The sequence below is a fragment of the Sphaerodactylus townsendi genome, linkage group LG10, assembly GCF_021028975.2.
Source record: "Sphaerodactylus townsendi isolate TG3544 linkage group LG10, MPM_Stown_v2.3, whole genome shotgun sequence".
Taxonomy (NCBI): domain Eukaryota; kingdom Metazoa; phylum Chordata; class Lepidosauria; order Squamata; family Sphaerodactylidae; genus Sphaerodactylus; species Sphaerodactylus townsendi.
In genome coordinates, this window is record NC_059434.1 from 56,686,652 (window position 1) to 56,712,179 (window position 25,528).

General features: G+C 39.7%; 1 protein-coding gene across 4 annotated transcripts in view; it reads right to left on the bottom strand.

The window, feature by feature from the left end:
* Positions 1-294: 294 nt before the first annotated feature.
* Positions 295-25,528, bottom strand: part of INTU (inturned planar cell polarity protein) — a 41,965-nt gene continuing 16,731 nt past the window's right edge. For 2 of the 4 annotated variants that reach the window (XM_048509647.1, XM_048509646.1), the window contains exons 3-16: positions 23,562-23,647; positions 21,484-21,687; positions 15,813-15,931; positions 15,352-15,441; positions 13,111-13,188; positions 11,831-12,020; positions 10,094-10,147; positions 8,787-8,849; positions 7,312-7,530; positions 6,029-6,478; positions 5,013-5,110; positions 3,011-3,200; positions 1,565-1,722; positions 295-1,176 (exon numbers count right to left, since the gene is read on the bottom strand). In XM_048509647.1, the coding sequence (XP_048365604.1) occupies positions 1,065-1,176; positions 1,565-1,722; positions 3,011-3,200; positions 5,013-5,110; positions 6,029-6,478; positions 7,312-7,530; positions 8,787-8,849; positions 10,094-10,147; positions 11,831-12,020; positions 13,111-13,188; positions 15,352-15,441; positions 15,813-15,931; positions 21,484-21,687; positions 23,562-23,647 (2,111 nt within the window). In that variant the 3' untranslated portion in view covers positions 295-1,064. The remainder of the gene's footprint in view (positions 1,177-1,564; positions 1,723-3,010; positions 3,201-5,012; positions 5,111-6,028; positions 6,479-7,311; positions 7,531-8,786; positions 8,850-10,093; positions 10,148-11,830; positions 12,021-13,110; positions 13,189-15,351; positions 15,442-15,812; positions 15,932-21,483; positions 21,688-23,561; positions 23,648-25,528) is intronic. The other 2 variants (XM_048509649.1, XM_048509648.1) reach the window with 2 other exon arrangements.

Here is a 25,528-nt window from a genome sequence, read left to right on the forward strand (position 1 = left end):
GCAATGCCTTGGCCCTCAAACTTGCTTTATGTCCTGTAAGCTCTATGGAGGGTTTTCGAGCAGCAGGGCTTTCCCCCCGTTTTTGCTGCCAGAAAGTCCTCTTGCAGGCAGTAGGACAGTGCAATGTCCCACTACTGAGGACTTTGGATGGGGCTGTGACTTATAAATCCAAGATATGGAGAACCTCAATATTTTTCTTAAACTTTTGCTTAAACTACTAGTCTCCCATGATAAATCATAGTTTGACATGCACTTAAAATGAAAGCATACAAAAACACTAAACATACGTTGCTGTTTTGCAAATGTACATGTCTTTATTGTAAAAATCTTTTTAAAATAGTTTATGCAGTTTTTAGAAAAAATGGTAAACTTCTCCACGCTTGTGCAAAAATATCAACTTTACTTTATAACAGCTTATTTATTTATTTCATTATACATAAAATCTATTTATTATTACAAATGTTATAATAGCCCTTTAATGCAAGGTAGTTTTTTTTCCCCACTCTGGAAAGATAGGAATTTTCTTTGTTTCTTTCTGAATTGTATTGCCAGAACTTCAGATATGTCAAACAGAGTGCCATAATCTATTCAGTTTCACAATATACTCCCTTGAGTGAAGTCCAGACAAGATCACAATTGAGTTTTCTGTGGCAGTTCATTTTCAGAAACAGTCCCAGAGTCCACAAGCTGCTTTTTGAACTTCACAGGAAGTTTAAATTATACTTGCATGATCTAGGGGGACACCTTCCAAGAAATGTAGATTTACATATTCTTTAATTTAGTCCTCAAGTGAAAAATCTGTCACTATACAACTAAGATACAAACTACAATCAAGATGAATAACTTTTAACTTTAAAAAATATAATTTTGAGAAGTTGATTGCTGATACATCCCAGTCTTAATGTAAACATTTGAAAAGTTTTCCCATCAAGGTAAGTTATTTCAGACAAAAGTTTCAGAAGCAAATGTAAAGCACACTACCATGACTAACTTGTATCTGTGCACTTCTAGTCGCTTTGGGAAGTTTCCAGTTCTATTTATGACAGCTGTATAGATGAACACTATTACAGAGCTAAGCCAAAGGATAGCTTAAAAGCCAGCTCAACAGCGACCTCGGTGACAGAGTCATGAAAACAGACATAAAACTCCCGAGGATTTGGATCAAGGAAGAGTCTCCTGCAGAAAAAGAAAGTTCAACATCAGAACAAGGTTGTTAAACTATTGTGGAAACAGTCTGTGCTTCTGTTAGGTTTTAATCAAAACCTAAAAATGCAATAACTTCATCTGGACATCCATGGCAGAATTCCAGAGGACCCCTTGAGACTTTTAATAATATCCTTTGCTAGGTAAACTCTCACAAATTCAGCCTTTTCTACTGTTTTAGTAAAAGCTGTACACGAGTCACTTAGAACAGATCCTTGAATACAGAAGAGAAACTAACTTGCTGATTTGTACATAATTTATGTTGATGTACCAAGTCTGGACAAATAAAAGAATTGACATTTGAATAGCATTATAAATCAAGTCCACAGGAAAACCATGTGGCATATTAGAGTTCACTTACCCTACAACCCAGTACATTAAAGGTGGTGGTGGTTTCTTTTGGTCAGTCCACTTGTCTGGTGAACATTCAAACAACACTCCATGTTCTCTTACTTGATGTAGTCCAGAATTTGCTTTTTTGGATTCTGAACTTCTCCTGGTGCCTGTAGTCTTTTTAGTCTTTAATGAAATTGACAAAATATGTGGTTAATGGAAACTGACCTGGTCCTGTGTGACAATCCATAATCAGCAAATGTTACATTCTGAAATGTATAGTGAAAGGGTACATTCTAACATGTGACATTCCCTCCTGAGAGTCAAATCTGATGCATCTGGAATTGTTAAAGAGATTTTTAGATTCAGAGGTACATTATTTGTGTACTTATTTCCCTTCTCAGGTGACTGTTTTCTCCATACTGACCAAAAATAGCCAAAAGAACGGAGCTGGCCAAAATGCCAAAACTGAGTATAGACAAATGATGAAAAAACTTCCAGAATATCTTTTTCAGCTAGAGTTTCTTACTAAAATTAGCCACTGATGGACTTTACTTGAACAATATTTAGCCTACTTTATTCATCTTTTAGTATATATCAAAAGGTGGGATTGGTGTTATTTCAAACTATTGTATAAGGACAGGGTCATTTTTATATCTTTATGTGAATCACATTTCAAGAAAACAAAAATACATATGAATCGATTTCTATTCTCATACACTGCACTATAGTCTTCTCAGAAAAAGATGTCAGTAGAGTTGTATATTCTTCCATGACAGAACTCAACATACTAGACATTCTTTGTTGTAGAATGCTCTACCTAGGTCCTAGTGCCTTCCTAAGCTTGCTCCCCCTGCCATTAATTTGAAAGTAAAAATACTATTTTTTTTTACTATAAATGCTCTTGTATCAAAGTACCATGTTCATGTTCAATAATGCACAAAATACTGGTTTTGACAAAGGCAGCACGTAAAAATGAATGATAATTCTCATATTCGTTTGGGACTACATTCTGATGCAGAAGCAGACAATTTTCTCAACAGCTGTAGCTCAACTAACAGTACTAACATCTTTTTATGAGACAGATTATAGCTGTTCTGCTGCAGTACTTCAGACTAAAGATAGGGGGATATGGTAAGCCCTAAGTTGATACAGAATGTAAGTTCTCTGCACAGATGGACATTACTACCATGGAAACCAAGAGGTAATTACTAAGCATTTTGACAGTGTAATACAAATATTATTTAAATATTATTATATAAAAAATCCAAGCCTCTCTGTGCTGTCAGGCTTCTTTTAAAATGGTAACTATCTCCAGACACAGAAATTCTTCCAGATTTCAGCCTTGCATGGAGTCTGCAGTATACTCATGAATTAAACACATCAGTGCAGGAACTTACTCCTGCCTCAAAAGAGAAAATATTTAGTGACAGAAAAATCCCCCTCCCAAGTCATTACAGATAATGGGTTATACTTCTCTTATCATGGTTTGCTGAAATAGGGAACGTATAGAAAGACAACAGCGATGGAAGTTCTTGATTAGCTGGGGATGAATAGTTCCGCCCAACTGTGCTACTTCGGTATGTGTTGGAGTGATAAAAATTCCATGCATTGTTTCTAAAGAAATATAGTGGAATAGGGTGTTTTCAGGACCAGATGTCAACCTTTAGGGGCAAAAGAAAGATGTTATTTGACAACTGGCTCTAAACCCATATGAAATTATCCGCCAAGGATATTGAAAAAGAAATTACAAGGGCTTGTCTTGTACATGTTAATATTGAACACAGTTCTTTACTGGCAAAGTTCTTTATTGACAAAATCTTTGGCCATAGCTATAAAAGAAACATATACAAGAACACATGTTCTAACAACACCTACTATAATAATCTAGTCCACCAGAGCCAAACATTTGTATATTTTTATGAAACATATACAGTGTTTCATAGCTGATGCTATCTATGTTGGCCATCAGGGAAGAGAGCTGCTCTCATTTTTGGAAGGCTATTTCAGGAAGGTAGGGGTTTGATGACATGTGTGGCTTGCTTGGAATCAGTAAAGCTTTCTTCCCAAATACTAGTTAGGAAGAAGTCATTGGACCCCATTTTTGCAGCCCTATACGGGTGATGGAAAGCAATGGATGTGGGGCGGGGGCGGGGAGCAACTGAGCCCAGTGGCATGCTGGGGATAACTGCAAGCACAGGCTTCCTGCCTCCCAGGCCTTCTTGACCTCCTTTCATCTCCCCCGGCCAGTCACGCTTGGCCTGGTCTGGCCAGAGGCAGGATTCTGGCCAGCAGACCTCAGCACTGCACACACTAGAATCCATGACAGTATGCTGGATCAAGAAAATGTTACTGAATTCTGTAATATTTGTTTTCTGATTTACTATAAAGGCTGGCATTGCCTCTCTAAATGATATTGCTTAGCTGAAGTTAAGTAAGTTTTACTAGGATTTGGCATCTGAGAATTCAAAGTATTCTTCTGTCTGGAACAGGCTTGTAATAGAGCACAGGAAACACAGGAACTGGTTGAAACAGGCCATCGCTTTAACTGATCTTAATCTCCACACATTTGGCTAGCGAACTCAGGAACAATCTGATGGAAATTAATACAGTGTAAATGTCCAGCTCACATGTTGGATGATTTGGGGAGAAAGAATGCCTCAGTGCACAAACCATTCATGCTGCCCATCACTACTGATGTGGAATGAGCCCAACCCCCTGAAGGATCTTAAGAAGACTTCCAAAGTATTTCTGAGCCCCATTTATCTTTTATTAATGTCTGTGTCCTGTTCCTGAGATCTAATTTGCGACAACGAGAACAAAAAAACCAGACACCCTCAAACAACATTTGTGTATTGATTAGGGAAAAGAAAGTGAACATCCAAGCTTCCATAAGATCCTTACGAAGCCTTGAAAAAATTATTCCTGCGGTTGCTGAGCAGCAGTCAATAAAAGGGATCTCTCTCCTTCCTTACTAATGTTTTAACTGTATGCATTTTAACTTTGTTTTTTAATTATTTTAATGAAGTGTGATTCAAACGGTTTTATAAGGTGGCTTTATTATGTATGTTTGAAACTGTTGCTTTGGTGGGCCTTAGAAGGCCAGGAAGGAGGCATACAAATATTGTAAATAATAAAAACCAGGAGAGGAGATGCACCGACCAAAGTTAATTGGGAGTAAGGAAAATGTATGCTGGTCCTTCCCTCAGACTGAGTTTTTACTTGCATTTCACTGGAGCCCAAAGAGTAGTCTCCACTCAGACCTGCCCCACTCCAAGGCCAATCAGTATGGGGCTGGCCATAAAAAACTGAGGTTTCTTTAGTTGGCAGACAGATCAGTCACACAGAGCTGCAGTATAAAGGCGAATCAGGTGGTATCACTCCTCCCTCCTGTAGTCATGGAATAGTTTGTAGGATCTATCTCAAAGCACCGCCCCCCTCCCATCCCTACCAACAACAAAATAACAACTCCTTACTTTAAAATATTGTACAATTCCGCTTCCTTATCTGAAAGATTCTTTTTCAGGTTTCCTAAATTAAATGGACCTGGAAGAATATTTTTCTTTTTGGTGATCTGGGAAAAAAGCAGAACTTCAGTTAAAATGCAAGTAATCAAAGATTCTTATGTTCTTATGATTCATGTTTAGTTGACAGTTGTGGAGTGACTGCGTGAGCAATATGAATGCTTTGTGGATACCCACTGAACTGTAACAGTTCAATGACACGTCACATCATTTTTTAAAGGTTCTCAGTTTCCTTATTTTAATTCATTAAAAAAACTTTGGCACAGTTTCTATTACAAATCAGCTTGCCCTAGTTATGGGAACAGGATATCAGCATAAAACCACATGTAATAGTTTTAATATATTTTGTTACTCAATCTTTGCACAATATACAGTGAAATTCTAAACTGAGTTACACCCTCTTCACTTACTTAAGTGGTCTTGACTTAATACTGCACGATTAGCCTAGCAGCTTAGTATAGAAACACAGGAATTGCCAAGTTCAGATTTATCAATTATTTTTTTGTCTGAACAGCACAGAAAAATGTTTGCAGGGGAAGTTATGAGGGATGGGCTGGAAGCAATGGGAAGGGAATAGCAGTTCCACTGACATAACTGCCAGGGGAAACAGGAATAATTTACTGGCCTCATCTTGCAAGAAGGGCTCTCAATATACACTAACAACAGATTATACAATTGTCACAAAAGCCTTCCCATCTCCACCCTGAAAAGCCATTGTAGGCTGGCAATGCTAGTTGGAAATATAGGCAGTAAAAAGCCCAGTCCACTCAGAATAAGTCCCACCTTTCAGGAAAGTGTTGTCAGAATTGCAGCCATAGATGGTTACTGAAAGGGTGTAATACTAAGAAGATGTATCGGGGGATGGAACTATTTTCTTTCTTCCTCCTGCCGAGGAAGCTGCAACTTACGTAAGCAATTTGCTAACCTCCCAGGATAAGGGACAGTGGGTTATTTAAAACGAACAGTACCTTAAAAAGACTATTGCTCCTGTCAAATCCACCAGGACTTTTTGATTGTGAATCATTTCTTCCTCTTTCAGGACTGTCACCATCATTGTTGAATCCTCCAGTACCCCGTAAGGGACTTGTTTTACACGTTCTTAACGTAGAATCACCAAAAAGCATCTTTTTGCTTGATGAAGAAGCCACAGAATGTGAGGTATTTTGCCATTTGCTGAGAAGAGGCAAGGTGGCCAGGCTCTCCAGTTTGTTGCGTGATGAGGGAAGGAACCAGTCCACACAAGACAACAGTGGAGCAGAGGGAGATTCTAGTCTCTCATCTATGCTGACATCTATTCCTTCCAACTGAAGGATTGTTGCTTTGACTTGATCCACATAGATGCAGTCTGGCCCTGGATTTCCAAAGGCTTTAGAAGAACAACCTCCTGCCTCCAGCAAGACACTGAGCATAAAATGCTTCTGCAAGAAAAAAGGTTATCTTACTATATAACTGAGTAGTGTGTCCCTGATGATGAACCAGAAAAAGCAAAGGACTCTGGGAGATGTTGTCCAGAAGGTGCCATTTCTTATGTACAGAGGGGATGAGGGAACTACAATTCCCAGACTCCTTAACAGTTGGTAACACTTCTTAAAGCTCTGGGGTCCTCACACAGCTGTCCTATTCCTTGACTGAGCCAACTCTTGAGTAAGTCAGCAACAAGCCCAACACCAGCAGCCAGGACTGAACAGGCCACCTGCCATGACTATTTGTGGGGTGTGGGAAGGCCTTACCACACCCAGAACAGCTCTGGCTGAGGCGGTAAGAGCAGAGCTGTGGTGGGAGAGGCCTCACTATACCTCCCAGAGCACTCCAGGAAAATTCTATCAAGAATTGGGAATGAGGGGAAAGAGAGAATTGGAGTAGGGCCAGAAAGAGAATGAGTGCTGGAGAGAGGTGGACAGAGAACAAGAGAACTAGGGCAAGTGGCCAGAAAGAGAAAACAAAAGTTGGGCTGGGTGGCAGAAACATTGAGAACAGAGAGTTGGAGGGAGAAAGAGAGAGCTGGAACAAGTGGGCAGACAGAGAGATCTGGGGTGCGGGGGGGGGGGGACAGAAAGAGCATTGAGGTAGTAGGGCAAAAATTGGGAAGATCAAGAGAAGAGGTGGTGGGACTGCAATCAGAACTGAGAGTGGATTGAAAGTGCATTATTCTGGATGTGCGAACGTGCCCTGTGACTTGCCTCATTAAGGATGTGTTTTATCAATCTTAATTCTCTATAAAATAGCTATAAATACATCCAGAAAACCTTACCAAACCAACTATGAGTAAAAAGTATCTTGCTTCGGGTTCTCTGTATCCACCATATGAACTTTTACATGACTGAAGGTGTTGCTGAGGGAACACTTCTCTCCATATTACTAGTTGACCAATTCGTTGTTCTGCTGCCAAGGGCAAGAGGCAATAATGCCTGCTATATAAAGCAATATCTGTCAGGTCCTCCTTCGGCAAGTGATTACTGATCAAATAGCCCTGAATGAAAAACAAACAAAACACCAAAGTAAAGGGCCTTCATTCTGACAATTTTTTCCTCAGTTCACACTACCTTTGTAGAATACATGGTTGTGCCCCAAGGCTCTGCCCTGTCACACTGCCAGGAATGAAGCTATGCATCCATCAGATTCCTCAAAACCTGAACTTTGTTTTCTTGAACAAAGAGAATATCTCACTCTCAAAGCTGCATGTGAAAAAGGGGAACCCCTGCTTGGCAAAGTCTCTGCAATTAGAGGGGGCTGATGAACAATTTATTTTTTTGCCAGCCCACAGTAAATTCTTCCTCCTTATCTGGGCTTGCATAATCTTATGTATTCCATTCTTTGCTATTACTGTGATTTGCTATCAATAGTATCTAAAATAAGAAAGTTTACTGAGGATAAATAAGATTTTTTTTAAAAAAAGTAAAATGTGTTACAACCAAACTAGATGCAATGACAAAGATTTCCTACTTTCTAAAAGCTTTAAATTGGAATTAAGCTGCAGCCTGAAAAATTAGAGCAGTGACATGAAGAGGAGAATTTAAATTTCTGCAGAAGGGCAAGAGTTATAAGTAACCGGTGATGTATTTCTTGTATAGGTCCAAAAGAAAGTCTGAGGTGGGGGACCTTTTGAGAATTGCTTTCACTGCCTGTTTTGTACAGTGCTATTCACATTTGCTGATTGAAAAAAATGGAATATAAATGGCTATACTTGAAAGACGCCTGATAGACCAGTAAGAATGAGAAGCTAACAGTTATTGATGAATTGCTGCAATAAATGAAATTGTATGTGTGTGTTTGTGTGTGTGTGCGCGTGCGTGTGTGCGTGCGTGCTAGAACACCCATTGAATCACAGGTCTCTTATGGCAACCCTAAAGGGTTTTCAGGCCAAGAGATGTTTAGATGTGGTTTACCATTGCCTGTCTCTGCATGGGGTGAGATTGGTCTGAGAGAACTGTGACTTGCCCAAGGTCACCTAACAGGCTTCATGTAGAGGAGTGGGGAACTGAATCTGGCTCTTCTGATTAGAGTTCATCTTCTTAACCACAACACCATGCTGGCTCTCTAATAAAGGAAACTGCTACCAGGCTTCTAAGACTTTGGTTCCTTGCATCACCTTTTTAGTAAATGATCATTAAAGTTCCCCATCACTGCTCCCTTTAGGAAAAATAATCTAGACTGTTCTTAGGTTTGTTAGCATTGCTATTTTGAGGTTACCATTTTTAACATTCCATAACGTTTTCAAATTGTTACCTTATAGAAGAGACATGAGCCCAAAATGGTGTACAGTCGTTTCATGTCATAGACATCTTCAGACTATAAACAAAGCACAGTGAGATCAGAATTTCTGATTTTAGTTGCTTAGAAAGGCTTAGACAGTATTCTCTTTGGTGCGTCAGAATGCAGTTGTTGATAAACATCCTTTTATTTGACTAGCAGTTGTTGATAAACACACTTTGCAGAAGAGAATGTTTGAAACTTCATCTGAGATGTCCAAGGACACCACTGTACTACTGACTATTTTGCTAAACTGTTCAGTCCTAAAATAATTTAAAGTTTAGGTTAGTCTGTAAACCCAGATGGCTTATAAAAACTAAAACCAATTCTGATTTTAAAGGTTTTTACACTTTGGTAGGTTGAGCCATGATCTTGCTACCAAACAGCAAATCAGAACGTATGATGTTCTAGAAACATGAATCAATCTACAATAAAAGCCATAAAGAGATAGCTAGTCAAAGAGTATGTTGTAAAGTCTAGTGTTTTGTTAATCAAACACACCTGAATTATATAGATAACTCACTACTTGCTAAATTATTTGCATGGAAAAAGAGCTTTACCAAGTCTTCTATTAAATGACCATTAGACATGCATTCCATTTACTCAGAACACCTAGAAGTAACTTGAATGAAACTTACAAGTTTACTAAAGAAACGGTGATGCTCTGCTCTTAATTTGAAATGATACTTATATATCAAATCCTATTAAAGAAAGCATCAGATCTCCTGCACTATCAAACGGAAACAATATCTACTATAGCAGGCCAATACACTATTTAAAACCAGCTGCACTTCCCGGTGGAAGGGAACGGACAGTACTTGCTTCTCCTCTGCGCTAAGTCCCTGCTGATGCCTAGAGGGGCAAGTGATGACTGCTACTTATAATCACCCTTGTTCTCTACCAAGTGGTGACAATGGCCAGGAAGAATAGCAACCTCCCCTTCTGGATGGAAGTAAAAACTAGGCCCAGAGGAAGATGAAGGAGCAGGCTTCCAGCGCGGCTCGCTTTTTCATTGCCACTGCTCACTCTGTCTCCATGAGCCAAAGGAATAGGGCAGGCAACAGTGGCAAGAAGAAGTGGGCAACAGGACACCAGCAGTTGGCAGTGAGGTGTGGGCATCAAGCAAGAGTCTGATGCCTCCCGATTCCAACCCTGGTATGGACAACAGATATACTGCTTTGAAATAAGAATATACTGGTAACAGTTTAGTTATTCCAGTAGACATGTACTGAGTAAAACCAGTACAAATGCACAGCACAGCCTGGATAAACCCAAATGCTTACCAGTTCTGCAAAGTCTGCTGCCTCCAAGTCACTTAGAGCTGTATCTATTTCCACCTGAAATGTACGAGAAGTAAACGGGCACACAATTTTGGGGTAAATTTGCTAGTAACCAAAGAGTGTCTTGTGCATTTCTGTACTACCTCGATGCTAAAGAAGAATGCCCCATAGCATGCAGAGAAAAACAAATTGGATGTGCTGGTATGGAATCACAGCAACATTAAGTAGCAAGCTCTTACAAATTGCTACATCCTGAGTGAAAGGAAAACCATCCAGCAGTTGCACATTTTACCCATCCAGAAATGAAAAGAAAAATATTCACAGTCTCTCCAAACCCACTGCTTACCATAAAAAATATGTCAATCTCACTTTTTTCATGAATTAAAACATGAGGGCAGGAGGTTCCCTGGAAATCTGGCAAAGCTTTGGTATCCTACTGAGTTATTAGAAACCTTTTTCACACAGGATTTAGTTTTTGTCTCTATGGAAACTCCCAAAAACATTTGCACACATTACCTTTGTGCAACCCAAGAAGCATTAAACTTGCACACTTCAGCAACTATAAGCACTGCTGGTTAGAATTTTACAGGAATTCACTTTTATTTATATATTCAAGAATTGGTCTCATAGGTCCAAGAATATGTTCTGTGGTAATCTGTGAAGAGCCTAGGGCACTCCCTATGGGGTATGTAAACAAAATGTCTCAGCAAGAAACACTAGTTTTAACCAATGCTGTTTGCTAACCGTACCGTTGGTGTTCAAAACAATTACATTTCTCCCCTCTTTCTTGCTGCAGACCGAAAACGTATATTTGCCTCACAAAGGACAAACACAGTTTCCTCAAATTACCTATCCTTGTAAATTAATTAAAAACGACCTATCAAAAATAAAACTTTTAACTACTGAAAATGATAGGGGAAGGAACAAGTGTGAATTACAAAAAAAAATTAGCCACAACAATGCTACCTGCTATGTAGTTAGCTGAAACTATAGGATTTTTGCAAATAAAGGAGCATTCAAATGTGTCATATGCCTAGCAGACAGAATATGATTATGTGTAGCACATTAGCAGTATGGGGGTCATAGTTTGAAAATAGGTATTTTACATGAATTCCTAAATGGAGGCCTTCTACTTACTTAACTTTACTAATAACTTTAGTTATTTACAAATACTGAGTTAACTAAACAGGATATAAACTGTTGAAGGCTTTCACGGCTGGATTCAACTGGTTCCGGTGGGTTTTCCGGGCTGTGTGGCCGTGGTCTGGTGGATCTTGTTCCTAACGTTTCGCCTGCATCTGTGGCTGGCACAGACTTCCCTCTGTGATACGCCTCTGAAGATGCCAGCCACAGATGCAGTCAAAACGTTAGGAACAAGATTCACCAGACCACGGCCAAACAGCCCGGAAAACCCACCAGAACCAGGATATAAACTATTTCAAAAAAGATTTATGAAATGTAATCTAACTAAATGCATTGCCATTCATATTCATGTTACTTGGAATGAAGTTCCACTAAGTTTTCTAATTGATTAAATTCCAGTCCTATTTCCCTAAACTACCACTGAACTGAATTCCGCAATCAGCGGGTGCTAGGACCTTGGGTTTTCCTTGGTTTCCTTTCTCCTAATAGTTAAATCGGCTCAGTGTTAAAATTCAGCCCTATGACAATTTCCTCATGCACTTCACAGTTTAGTTAATGAAATGTGTTCTCTTGTGCTCAAAGTGCAAGTGGGATTACCTTGATTTCTTGCGGGAGTGACAGCCAACGTACTCCAGGAAAGTTGTACCAAAACAATGCACTGCATGCATCATAGTGATGGGAACCAAGGCTGACACTCGAGTGGAGCCTGGCGGGTTGAAGCGCTTGCTGGAAGAACAGGCAAAAAAAGTGATCCATCCGGGAAATGTTTTCCATCTGACAAAAAGCACTGAATGAAAAACAAAAATCAGAACCACAAAAAAGTGTCACCGTTTTTGCTTACTCTTTGAAGTATAAGTGGAAGACAGTTTATAGCACGACGTGTAAAATCTGGGCTTGCCCCTCTAGAACACAAAGGCAGAGAGGGCAGAGAATAAGAGAATAAGGAGAAGAAGAGAATAAGTAATATAAACTACTTTGGGTTCCCAGTATAAATGAAGGAACAAATATTATTATTAGAATATGGTTTACAATATTGAGAATTTGGCCAAAATCCAAAATACCTAATAAGCCATTCTTTGCATTTGCTTGAACAGCAGTGGGGCTGGGCACAACAGGGTTCATGTTTGAACACATAACCCTAGGAGTGTACAGGTGGATGAAATAATCAGGAAGCCTTGTTATTGGCCAACGAATGCACAGACATGGAAGTATGTAAGCATAATTAAACCTTGGCAAATTATTTCTTGACGGTTGAAGCACTCAGTTATGAAACAAGCAAATCTCAGCTTATTCATGATGTATATAAACCTAGTTAGTTGTTGAGCTGGTGTGCTTTCTCCCTCCACACCTTGTGCAGAAATTGAAGAGATTCAACTCACCCAAATTGCTCACAACATCCAATATGAAAAATTTTGCTCTTTGTTTCCTTCTCATGAACTGGGATGTTTAATCATGGTTCAGTCCTGGTCAAGAAATCCCAGTTACTAGAGATGAAACAAACCTCCATTAGTGGAGGTGCCCGCATCTGAATTTCAAAATTGCTGAAGGAAGTGCACACGGTCAAAAACTAACTAATGACAACAAACTGCGGTTTGTTCCCAAACCCAAAACTAAGCCATAATTAGGTATGTATTATGGCCAGGAATTATTTCTGTGAGCCCAAGAGAGCTTTGAGCCTGAGCTTCTCATACCGATGTTGCATAGTAAACCATTGTTTAAATTAAGGGGACTTTCAAAAACAGTTTGTGAACTATTATTTCATGGAACAGAGCAAAAATCTCATTAGAGCCAATCATAAGCACCACATCTGGTATACAGATCTCAGATCTGCAGAAGAAATAGCTACTATAAAGCAGATTATGTTTAAAAGTGCTTACCTGTCCAGAGAACCATACATGAATGTTAACGTTCGGACAACATCTGCAGTCATGTTCCGTAGCTGAGAAAGTGGTACACTAGAAAACCAGAATAACCTAATCTGAAAATAGGCTTATTGTATAATAAAATGAATACTGATGAAACAAGATCAGATCCAGCAAAATTCAACTGCCGTTAAAGGTCACTGAGAGATACAGCATAGAAAATGGGGTAAAAATCATGATTACTTAGCATTGAGGGGCTTGGAAGAAAGTTTATTTGGAAGAAACAAGTCTACTACAATTATACAGCCTTGCTAACCTTCAAATCCATATCCACAACATTAAAAGTCCTTTCAAATGAGAAAAAGGGGGAGGGGATTGTTTATTTTATAGCATTCATAGTCTGCCTTTCTTTTTAAAAAACCAGCAAGGCTGATTACACTTAAGAACAGTAAATACAATAAAATCTCTGTACAACAGGACACATAAACATAATAACAAGGCAAATCCTGCATATTTGCTCTGGGAAATTTCCCTTGTTCATTTAAAGTTTCCGGACAGCAGTAGTTTTGTTACATAATGTAAGAAACTACTTGTATTGTTCATGAAAATGTGATATCTTAATTTTAGATAATGGGTGAGATTTTAGGGAGGCATGAATATTAGGTACATATGGTGATAGTTCTTTTATTTTTGACAGCAATCCCAAAAAGGCATTACTGCTGGATATGGGACTTCAGTGGACAAAATGTCACCAGGCCTATAGCTAGAAATGTTATGCTGAGAGGACAAAAAAAAATGCTTGGGGGACAGGGTTGTTCATGGCAGCCAAGTCCCCTCAAGCCTGAGCTCTTTTCTTGTTCTGTAGTGAGACATTCTGAGGTTTAGGCCTGCCTGAGCATTATAACTCTTTTAGTCCTAATACTACATACCGAGGGAGGTGAAGACAGAAGCTTCACAACGGATAATAAAAGGTGCGCTGAATGCGCTCAAAGAAACTGATTCTTTCATGCAGGCAAGTTGGTGCAAGTTAGCTTGCAGTAAATGAATACAAATCATGCTGAGTGAAAATAGGCATTCAGTTTTCTGTACCTCCCCTCCCTCCAGTGGGCCCACTTATGCCAGAGTTAAATTCTTCACTGAAAAGAGGAGCTAGCCCCAAAAGAGTATAAATCTCATTGCAATTTTCTATCTAATCTGCTCATTTGTCACTGCAGACATTCTTTATGTCCTCCTTAAACAAGAAGGCAGCAAGCACACATGCTAAAAAGGTTACGAGACAGAACAGATGAGAATGAATGATTTTCAGGAAGGAGCTGACTCAGCTCCAGCTGTTTTGCAGCTTCCCTCCTCCTCTCTTTCCCAAGCAACTTGACAAAAATGCTTGCAAAATTTCCCTTACATGTCCGTAAGGGAAAGGGCTAGAGACTTTCATTAAAAACATGAGCTGGAAAACAAAGAGGGGCCATAGCATATTACTGAGGCATTGTCCCTATATGTCTACAGCTAAAGAAAGAGAAACACAGTAAAGAAGGGGATGTGGAAAAATCTACATCTTATTCTATCATGAATTCCCTCGGAAGGCACTGTAACTCCGCATCCTATACCCTGTGTCTTTTTTGCTCATGAATAAACCAGTAATAGCGGGGTGAGGGTGGGGTGGGCATAGAGGGCTGCTCTGGAAAGGCGAGATAAGAAAAAATCCATCCTGTGAATGCCTTCTACTTCTACTACTTTAGTAATAATTTTCGGTATTTACAACATTTTAGTTAACTAAACAGGATATAAACAATATCAAAAAAGATTTATGAAATGTAATCTAACTAAATGCACTACAATCATATTCAAGTTACCTGAAATTAAGTTCCACTAAATTTTATGAGGGTTAATCTGAAATATTAGTAGTGCATAAAATTGGAGTTGAAATTAAGGCCCAAACTGAGCATGATGGAGAGCTCACTGCCATCATTTTAAAGTGATTTCAAAATGCTGTGAGGGCCTGATGCTCACTGGGCCTGTGGACTGCCCCCCCCCCCTTTTCAAGTGCACAAACAAAGTGTGTGTCTGCCCCTTGGCATTCGAAAAGACATAGGGGAGGGGGGAAGAGCTCTATGCCGTGGGTCCAGTCAGCATCAGGCCCTCATGGCATTTTAAAATCACTTTAAAATGGGAAGGGCAAATGTGTAATTGCCACAAGTTCTTTACCACATTTAGTTTGGCTTGAAGAGGGAAACAATCCAAAATATCTTGAAAATTTACCTTTCAGCTGGGAGGCCAATAACTAGGAGCTTGTCAGATTCCTTCCAGTAAGTCACATGAATTAATTTCTCACACAGAAACATAGACGAACTACAAAAGCCAATGAGAAGAAGCAAACAATCACAAAAGTGGTCTGGCAGAGAAACATATAGGGTAGGTAGCAGCTGCATAGTTGTTTGTTTTTCAATTTGGTTTTATAGTTAAAACCAGAGAAGCAACTGCCACTGCCACTATTTTTTAAACCATTTTCTCCTTACTTGCAACGTTGGCATTTTGGAAAATTTTAAAAGGTATCTGGGGTTTTTTCCCAATGAGCTTTTCATTATTCCATAATGTGCAGCTTATAGCAGGCAGGCCAACAGTATCTCCATCAAAGCAAACACGTTTGTAAAACTTTTCCCTACTAAACAGTCAGCAAGAAAGTATATCTGAAGAAAATAAATCCCCCAAACAACTGTTACCTGATGATATGAGCTCCTGTCACATTTTCCAGTATGTCACACAATGTTAGAAATATTCCTCTTACACTCTTCATTTTTTGGGATGCTTCTGATATGGGATATTGATAAAGGATTTCTTGCTGCCAACAATGACAATGTCTGTATTAGTTCAGAAATATGCGCTGAAGGATTAGTTTTAGATGAAGCTATACAAGGTACAGTAAGCAGTTTTTCCAGAAATGTTTGTTCTCCTATCTGAAACTTGCAAATATTTCATTGTTCCTGCTAGAAATATATAGCAGCCTCAAACACAGTATTTATCATAAAAAGTGTATAAAGCAGTAAGTAGTTCCAGATATAATATTATCTTTTTTCCTTAATTATTCTGGAATTCACCTATGGTAATATCTTTTTGATAATTAATTAACCAAAAGGAGCAAATATACAGAATCTTAATTCTAGTAGTGATCATAAAAATAAAATGCTTCTGGAAAATGCTTTACACACTAGTTTTCTCAAGTTTTAAAACTGTTGTGTTCTTTATGGTAGAAAGTTTTACTTTTTTAGTGATAGAAAATTCATTTCTTTTGCAACAGATGTAATATATATTCAAAAAAGTCCTGTCACTCAAGAGAAACACAAGGCCATTTCTGAGTTCTACCATTTTTTTCTTGCAAAAGACAAAAAAACCCCCAACACATTGGAATTGTATTGCAACCCAAGGATTTTTAAAGGAATTTTTCTGAGAGAAAAATGACATGCTGTTTCAGACATAATTGTCATTCTTAACTATCATAGCTGTGTCCTGAAACTCTCCTTCCTCTTTCTATCCAGACATGGCCAAAACTCTGCTGGGAAAATTCTCTTTTCAACTACATTAACAAGAACTTTGAATCTCACTATTCATGGAACTGGCAGGTCTGGGCCCCTTTCGTTCAGTTTAATTATCCATTTTTAAATGCCCTGTTAACAACTAGGATTCTATGCATCAGTCTGTTTCGTCAAGGAAAAAAAAAGTCTTTTCTAATTGAACATTACATGAAATACAAGACCCCCCCTACACTCATTCCTTCTTATGGACAAAAGAACTTTCCAATGTTCATTTGTGAAATATATATACTCTTTCCCAGGGAAAGAAAAGAAAAACACAACAAAAGATCCTAACAGCAGCCTGTAAACATTACTGTACTGGTAAGATGTAATGCGTAGCACTGCATACGATTAGTCACTTTCAAAGCAAGTTGAAAAATGTGGGGTCTAATGGATCCACAGGCCAGGGATAATGGTCGTAATAAGTGAAAAGACATGGATGTTGGAAAAGCATAGCTTTCTGGACATAGCATTCTTTTATTAAATAGTTTGACAGTAAATAAATTATTTTGATTTCAATTATCTTCATTTCTAACGCCGTGAACTTTTAAGAAGCCGTTTCCTTCAACAGGCAGAGCCTTGGCACTAAGTGAAGGAAATAAAAAGAATCATCAGCATTGAAATGGGTAGCTGAAAGACTCCTAAAACTGTCAAGAACTGGACTTCAACAGTGGATGCTTTCTAAGAGTGTGTCTTTTCACTATGTGCACTTCTGCTCTGTTGTAAACAAGACAACTCCATGTAATTTAATCAAATTCAAATGATTAAAACATGGGATAATCCCATGTTTCAGAATGTATGAAGTCAACGGGGCCTCCTCAATTTCTTGTTTTAGACAAATGTGACATTTTTACTACTTCCAACATCATTTGCTCAGATCAGGGACACACAATGGCTGGATCCTACCATTTTACTCTACTAGAACCAGTGCAGTCTTGTGCTAGGCGAAAGTACTAGCAGAATGGACTGGAAGAATCCAGCTCACTGGAAACACAAGAGGCCAAACTGAGGAAATCCACATGGAGAGTTTATAGACAATGCTTCAGAGAATAATCCTAAACAGATCAATTCACAGGTAAGTCCTGTGGTTCAACAGGACTTGCACCCACAGACTTTGTCTTAGGATTGCAGCCTTAAACCCTGTGATGAGCTGCAGTGGACGGCAGAATCTTGCCTCTTGAATGTAGAGAGAAGCTGAGCCTAAGGCTTCATTTTTGCATAGGAGGAGGGGTGGAGGAATTTCTTTCTGTTGTTGTTTCACACCAGATGATAACTGGTTGTTTTTGTTTGTGTCTTGTCCAGAGCCAGGTGAGATCTAGTCTCTGTGTTTTATCCAGATCCAAATGAGAGTTGGTATTTGAACTCCTGTCTTTATGTTGTCTGTCTCGTCTCACCTGCTAGCAGGGGATGTGTCTGGGGAGCAGAATGGGGAGGGGGACGTTGCCATGAGCAGAGAGGAGTGGAGTAGGTGGATATATGGTGGTGGGAAAAGAACAGGCATTAGCATAGGCCTGATGTTCAGGGAAATAGTGACATGTATGTATTTTATCCTCCTGACTCAGTGCTCTGACTCTGCTGAGTTAAGAGCTTGAGTATCTAATGGTAGAAATGCAAAGCAGAATTGGGATTCTATTGTTGTAACCCCCAACCCACTGCCTGGCTATTTTTCTGCCTGAGCTTGTGGAAGTGATCTCCAATGTGCTATTTAGAACTCCTAGGCTGGCTGTCTTGCAAGACTTCAACATCAATCCTGAGGCTACCTTGTCCAGAGTAGCTCAGGATCTCATGGTTTCCATAACCATGGGCCTATTAGGTAACAGCCCTGACCCCTAAAACACACACTGCACATGTCTCACTCTTGATCTGGTGTTTTGTTCTGGGCAGGAAGAAGGAGATCTGAAAGGGGAGGGGGATTGAAGATGGTCCCCTTGTCATGGACACACTGAGGTTTAGACTTATCAAAACTCTGCAGCAGTGCAGATCAACTAATAAGGCATTGCTGGATTTTCCTGCTGATATGGTCAGGGTTTCTGTTGATGTTGATTAACCTCTGAAATGAGGAAATAGCCCAAGCAGTTAACACAATTGCACCACAAAGGCACCCTCTCCCAGGTCAAAGAGCCTGGGTAACCCCTTGGTTTTCTGAGGAGCTGCATGTGATTAAAAGACAAGGGAGATGGATAAAGTGATGATGGAGAAAAAATGAATCTGACAAGGCATGGGCTAGGGCTCATTTGAAAGCCTACTCCATGGTGGCAAAGGAACAATACCTTTTCACTACCACTGCATCCGCACAATATAGATCCACAGAACTCTTTGGTTGATCACCCAAGGGCTGTTGGGTTCTGGCCAATGGGAGGAGATGCAGCCCACTGTGACCACTTTGCTAAGCACTTGGTGGGTAGAATCTCTCACATCTCTCCTGACTTGGACTCCACACTACCAGCAACAAGATTGGATGGTCCCAGAATGTTGATTTTTCTAGTTGTGTGGATATCTTTTCAGCTTGTGTAGTCTGGGGATGATGACAGGAAACCTACCTCCTCTTTATACAACCCTTGACCCTCCCGGCCGCTTAGATCTGCGGGGGAAGGGGCTGGTAGACTGGATGGGGAGATAGCAGATGCCCCCGAGAAATGGGATGGCTGTTCCTGCATTGAAAAGGGCAGTGGTGTGTCCACTCTTAACAAAACCCACCGTGGACCCAAGAAAATTTAATAACTATTGTTCCAAATGTACCATTCTGGAGCATGGTAACGGAATGGGTGGCTGGGTGGCCAACTTCAGAGGGTCCTGAATAAAGCAGATTGTTTTGATCCATTCCAGTCTGGTTTCAAATCTGATTATGGAACTGAAACAGCCTTGGTCGTCCTGGGATATGACATGCACAGATGGATGGACAGGAGGAGCAGGACCCTGTTAATTGTCTTGGACCTCTTGGTGGCTTTTGATACCATTGATCATGGTAACCTTCGGGTTCATCTTTGGGGGCTGGATTCTGATCATACCTCATGGGTAGGTTTCAGTGTAGTGTTGGAGGACTGCTGCTTTGCCCCTTGACCTTTGGCCTGAAGGGTTCCACAAGGTTCTATCTTGTCCTCTATGCTGTTCAACATCTGTGTAAAGCTGCTGGAAAGAACATCCGGAGATTTGGGCTGGCTGCCACAAATATGGGGATGATACTTAGCTCTATTTTGGTCTACAAAAAAATCCCAGGGAGCCTTCAGAAACTGAACCCGTGCCTGGAGGTAGTCTTGGAATGACTGAGGACTAACAAGCTGAAATTTATCACGTCAAAATGGAGGTGTGGCAGGTTGGGGGGAAAGTCTAAACTAGGAAATGGGTTAATCCCTGTTCTGGATGATTTGCAGCTCCCCAAAGAAGCAGGTTCATAGCTTGGAGGCACTGCTAGACCCAAGCCTTCTATTGCGTGGCAGAGGTGGCTCAGATGCCTTTCACCAGCTGCAACCATTTGTGGATGGAAAAGATCTTGCCGCTCTCGTGCATGCTGTGGTAACAATGAGGTTAGATTACCACAATACACACTACATGGGGCTGCCCTTACAGATTGGATGGAAGATACAGTTGGTAAAGAATGCTGCAGCCAGATTGCAGTGGCTCCCAGGAACCATATCACTCCACCTACACAAGTCTTCCAATCTGCTTCTGGGCTCAATTCAAGGTGTTAGTATTGGTTTTGAAATCCTGTACAGTCTGGAACCAACATATCTAAAAGACCTAAACGATTGCCTTCTCCCATGTGAATCTAGCTCACTCCAGACATCCTCAGAAGCCCTGCTTCAGTTGAACTCTCCATCTGAGGCTAAACACTGGAGGCCCAAGAAAGGGCTTCCATTGTGGCACCAAAACTTTCAGACTCCCTCCACTGGTATTTTCATAAGTGGGTAAAAATTTTTTTTGTTTTGTCCAAAATTGTTAGGACTTGACAGTTAGATCACCAAAATCTACTTGACAGCTTGGCTGATGCAATCCTCCACCTTTCACCTAGTTTCAGTGGGTGATGCAACCATGACTAAGCACATCATGTGTGATTGCATCACTGCTCCCTGATTGGTTGTATGTCTCTATGTATATGCACAGAACAGTTTGGTCTACGCGTGCTTTGGTTATACAGTTGCTGCGCTGCACTCTGTCAGACTGTTTTGTGACTTTGGAAACAAGGAATAAACCCTTCTGTTCTTTGAAGTGAACAACGCCTGGGTTCCTGCGTTTTCTTTTCCTCAACTGCTTCTGCTGTTACCACGACCGCTGCTGAGTAGCTCCTTCTCAAAAATACCCCCCAATAATGGTTACTAGTCTTCTTTCTAGTGCTGCTTATGTGTTTTAAATGGAATATTAACTGTATTTTAATTGTTTTAATGTTCTTATGTTTGCCACTTGTAAGACTCTGATAGGGTGTAAAGGCTGCATTAAAATGTTTTAAATAAAAATAATAAAATAAATATTTGGATGTTTTGTAAGGCTTGTACAGTTTGTAAAATAAGACATCAAGCCGCAATGGTTTGAAACACATTTTTAATTACCCAGAGCATGATATTAAATTAGCTACATTCATGACTTTGGAATGTTGACTTCCTCCAAAAACTACTCTGGCATTCTGAGATTTCAGCAGGCCATCTACGACACTGCTAGTCATATTGTTAAACCCATAAGGGCTGGGAAGATCCTTTTTAAATAAAGGCAGGAACTGCAACATAAGTATAGTCTTGATATTATATACAGATTTTTTAATCTAGTAGTTTCTACGTGGGATATGTAAAGACTTGGCTTCTTTCTACTTATTTTAGAAGTACATACCTACCTCATCCTTAGAGGTATCAGAGTCCAATTTGAGTGAGAGAAACATAATAATATGAGGTATACTTTGTATAGAGAACTGTGGGTCATTGTTATGATCTTTCCATAGCAATTTTAGCAGGTTATTCATTGAGAATTGTGGTGGCTTACACCTCTGCTGGGATGTTCCTTCTAGCTCAAAGACTGAAGTTTCAAATGTAAGCTTCACCTATTGAAAAAGTAAAAATGTTTTACTACAACATAATTACTGACCTATTTTTTCCCAGTCAGATCTTTACACAAATTTATATAAGTTATCTACAATGGAAAATTTATTCCAGTGTGAAATTCAGCAAAGGAAATTCATTTGAAGCTGATTTATACCGCAAGCCACTGGCCCATCTGACTCAGTATTATTAACTTTGACTGGCAGTGGCTCTCCAGGGATTTCAGGCAGAGAAAGATATTTCACAATACATTCCAGGGGTTGAACATGGGATGTTCTGCATGAGAAGTCTACCTCTGAGCCATAACCTTTCTCACATTATGGTCTGTTCAGATGTGATATTCCCAGTTCTCCAAATCATTATTTGGACAATCATGAATGTTATGACTTAACTGCACCTTTATAATTGTAACTAGCTTTTAAACCCTTTAACTGGCATTCTTCTATTTTTCCAGGTACACAGTCCATCATATATCTACGTTTCTAGAGGTGTTTAAAACCATATTCTCATTTTCTCTTCCGAGAAGGTGGCCATGACAACACTGTACTACTCAGCTTAGGAGGATCTGGTGGGATTCAAACATTTTAACAACAGGTTCCGATGGTGGTAGGATTCAAATAATGACGGTTAAAAAGTATAAAAAATATGTTTAATATCACTTTTTCAATTTTAAGTATTTAAAAAGATTAATGCTTAATTAAAATATTTTAAGTATTAAAAAAGTGATATTTAAAATTTTAACAACAGGTTCTACAGAACCTTCGGAACCCCCTGAATCCCACCTCTGACCATGACCCATTTGTTGAAGACAAGTGTTTCAACCATGTCTCCATTAATCATAAAATTCAAATATTTCCTCTCATTGAAGAGAGTAGAAAGTCCACACACCCTACCCTCCTTGGTACAGAGTCTTTATATTTGCATCTATTGAACTGACACGTATCACTTGAAAACAACATTTTATTTAAGAACATATTCTGTGTTCTTTAACAATTTGAAAATAAATCAATTTCTGCTTTAGCCTGAAAAATGTTTTCAGTTGCAAATCACCCCAGTTAAAATTCTTCAGGGATCTGCTCTCAGTGATTCTGCTTCTGTTTGGCTCAAGTTGTTTGGTACATGAGGAATGTCCATGAGGAATGCCCATTTCCATAAAACATTTTGGAAAATCTACATAAAAAGCAATTACATCTTTCAGCTGATTAACTGAGGATTAACATTAATTGTAAACATTATAAAAGCTTTAATTTGGAATTTTAAAAAATGTAACCATAACCAGATAAGATAATTAACTAAGCAAGACTGTCTTCCTGTTCAACCATCAGCACACTGCACTAATCTTAGCAACTCTGTGCTTGGCCAAAAGTGGGCAGTGAACTAGATTCTCACTGGAGCCCTTCCAGTGTCTAGTCTCAAACTGCCAGTTCAGCCGTAATGTTGGCCAATTCTCTTATTTATAGAGAAGAGACTGGCAGCAGTGTCCTTCCTTCTCCCTTCAAAAACAATTCCCCCCACTTTGTCATGATTAAACATAGTCCATGTCAATACAAGTATTGATGTAACGCTTACCTGGAAACCTTCTTAACCAGGAATGAAAAAAGGGGCTTCAAAGCTGGTTAGGAAGTTAAAAAGAAACATGCACACTTACATGTGCTTTCAGTATAGCAGCCTTCCTTAGACAGGATTTACCGTGGCACACCATATTAACAGTTGTAATATTAACAATCTAACATATGACCCCAAATTAAGCAAGGAAGATATAATCAGGGCAGAAAATTAAGTTAATGTAAGAACACATACATTTATTAGTCCAGAGACTAAGTTTGTCAAAATACTTTCCATTAAAAAAAAGAAAACTTACAATATATTACTATACCTGCATAGGACCTGGAATGCAAGATAAAACCCTTTCTATATTTTCAGAGTTGACATCAACATCGTTTACCGCAACAAGAACATCTCCTGAGATCAGAAGCAAAAGTAAGATTGAAAAAACAAAGTAACAGACAGGCACCACATGAGAAACAGCAGCTCTTGAAACAAGACAATATTCCAAACAAAAAGTTGATTTCTGCGAAACATAGTTAAATTAGTAGCTGACTTTCCTCACCAGCTATGGCCTTTCTGCACATGCCATTTATCTTGCCAAGTAGCCGGGATAAATTGCCCCGTGACTGCACTGGGCCGTTTGCACAGCCTGGGGCAACAGCACGCGAGGCGTAGTAGGTTGCTGCTGCAGCTTTGCAAAGAGCTGTGGCTGCCACCTGCGTCGTTTCCCCACACCCCGGGGACCCTTCCCCCACCCACAGGCCAGCGTCACGGTGCCTGCGTAGCCACATAGGGCTGGGGGGGGGGGAGGAAAGGGAATGGTGCAGCTACCATCAACCCACCTCCCCGCTGGGACTGTTCGCTTGGCCCCGAGCCAAGGCAGGATATTTAAAAAGAATCGCACATAATGCCGTTCTCAAATATCCTGCCGGGGGGCGGGTGTTAAAGTGGGATTTGACCTGGTTTAGGGGAAGGAATCGTGCGAAGTTCCTGCCCAAACCGGGTTTAATCCTGCCCCCACCCCAGGATAATTGGCCCATGCGGAAAGGGCCTCTGTTTTGCTATTTCATCATTATATGATAATTGATAATTGATATGATACAATCCATTAGGGGATTTAACACAACTCCACAAAGGGAACTGAAGTTTTCCTATCAGTGAACATATTAATATGCTCTCTAGGCAGTTCTTCCTGTTCTCTTCAATACATAAAGCTTTCATAGTCTGCCCATTTAACAGCAATTTATTTACAAAATCAAACTGATGGGTACATTTATCAGTCAATCACATTCTTAAACTAATTACACAAAACATCTCTGGAAACAACTGATGCTGCTTCCATACAGACATGGCTCTCCATGCAGGTCTCATTGCTAGTGAGTGCAGAGGTATTTGCAGTGAAGACAGAACATCCATACGGCAGTATTTCCTAGAATTTCCTTGCCTTAGAAACCATCTTCCCATACTAGAGGGATCTGTTCAATCGTTTTAAAAAATCAATTATTGACAGCTTGTGATAGTGTTGTAACAATCTATTACCATGTTCTATTAAATCCAGGCTTTCATTACCAAAAACACACCAACAAAAAAACCCCCAGACTTTTGTCTTGTTGTGGAAGTATAAACCTGACAATTTGCATACTGTCTAGTACTTTGTAGTCAGACTGGCCTTTTAAGATCTCAGGCAGAAGACTTTAATATCACCTTGCACCTGCTCCTTTTAACTAGAGAGGCTCTGCATGCAAAGAAGATGTTCATGCATACAAAGAAGCTTCTGCATGCAAAGAAGATGCTCTACCACTGAGCTATGGCTCCACCATGACAATTTCCTGACAAGCTTGAAAAGCAGCTGCATTATAAAAATACACATCAATCAAACTGGACAAATTAAAATGTTTATTCATAACAACGTTATGCAGCAGACTGCATACAGTGTTGAATATGGCAATGTCTAATGTGCAAAGGAACTAAGAAGAAGACACAGCAGGGGGCAGGAAAGTAGTCAGCTAGATAAGGCTGAAGGTTAGTGACCCTTCCAGCCTTTCGTGTCACCTCTTGTCTGTCCTTAGACTGATACTCTCAGGTCTAATATCCTGTTTCTTTTCGGAAGTTGGTATGAGATACTCTTCCTAGCTAGAAAGGTAGCAGCATGGTATCTTTCCCCCTCTTCCTATTCCAAATGTAGTTCCCTAATAAACATTTACCTTTTACCTTTTTAATGAACGTGTTAGCTGCTTCTTTGTGCAGTAAAATCCAGCTTGCAGTGCTATTTATTCCAATACCAACTTCTCTGAA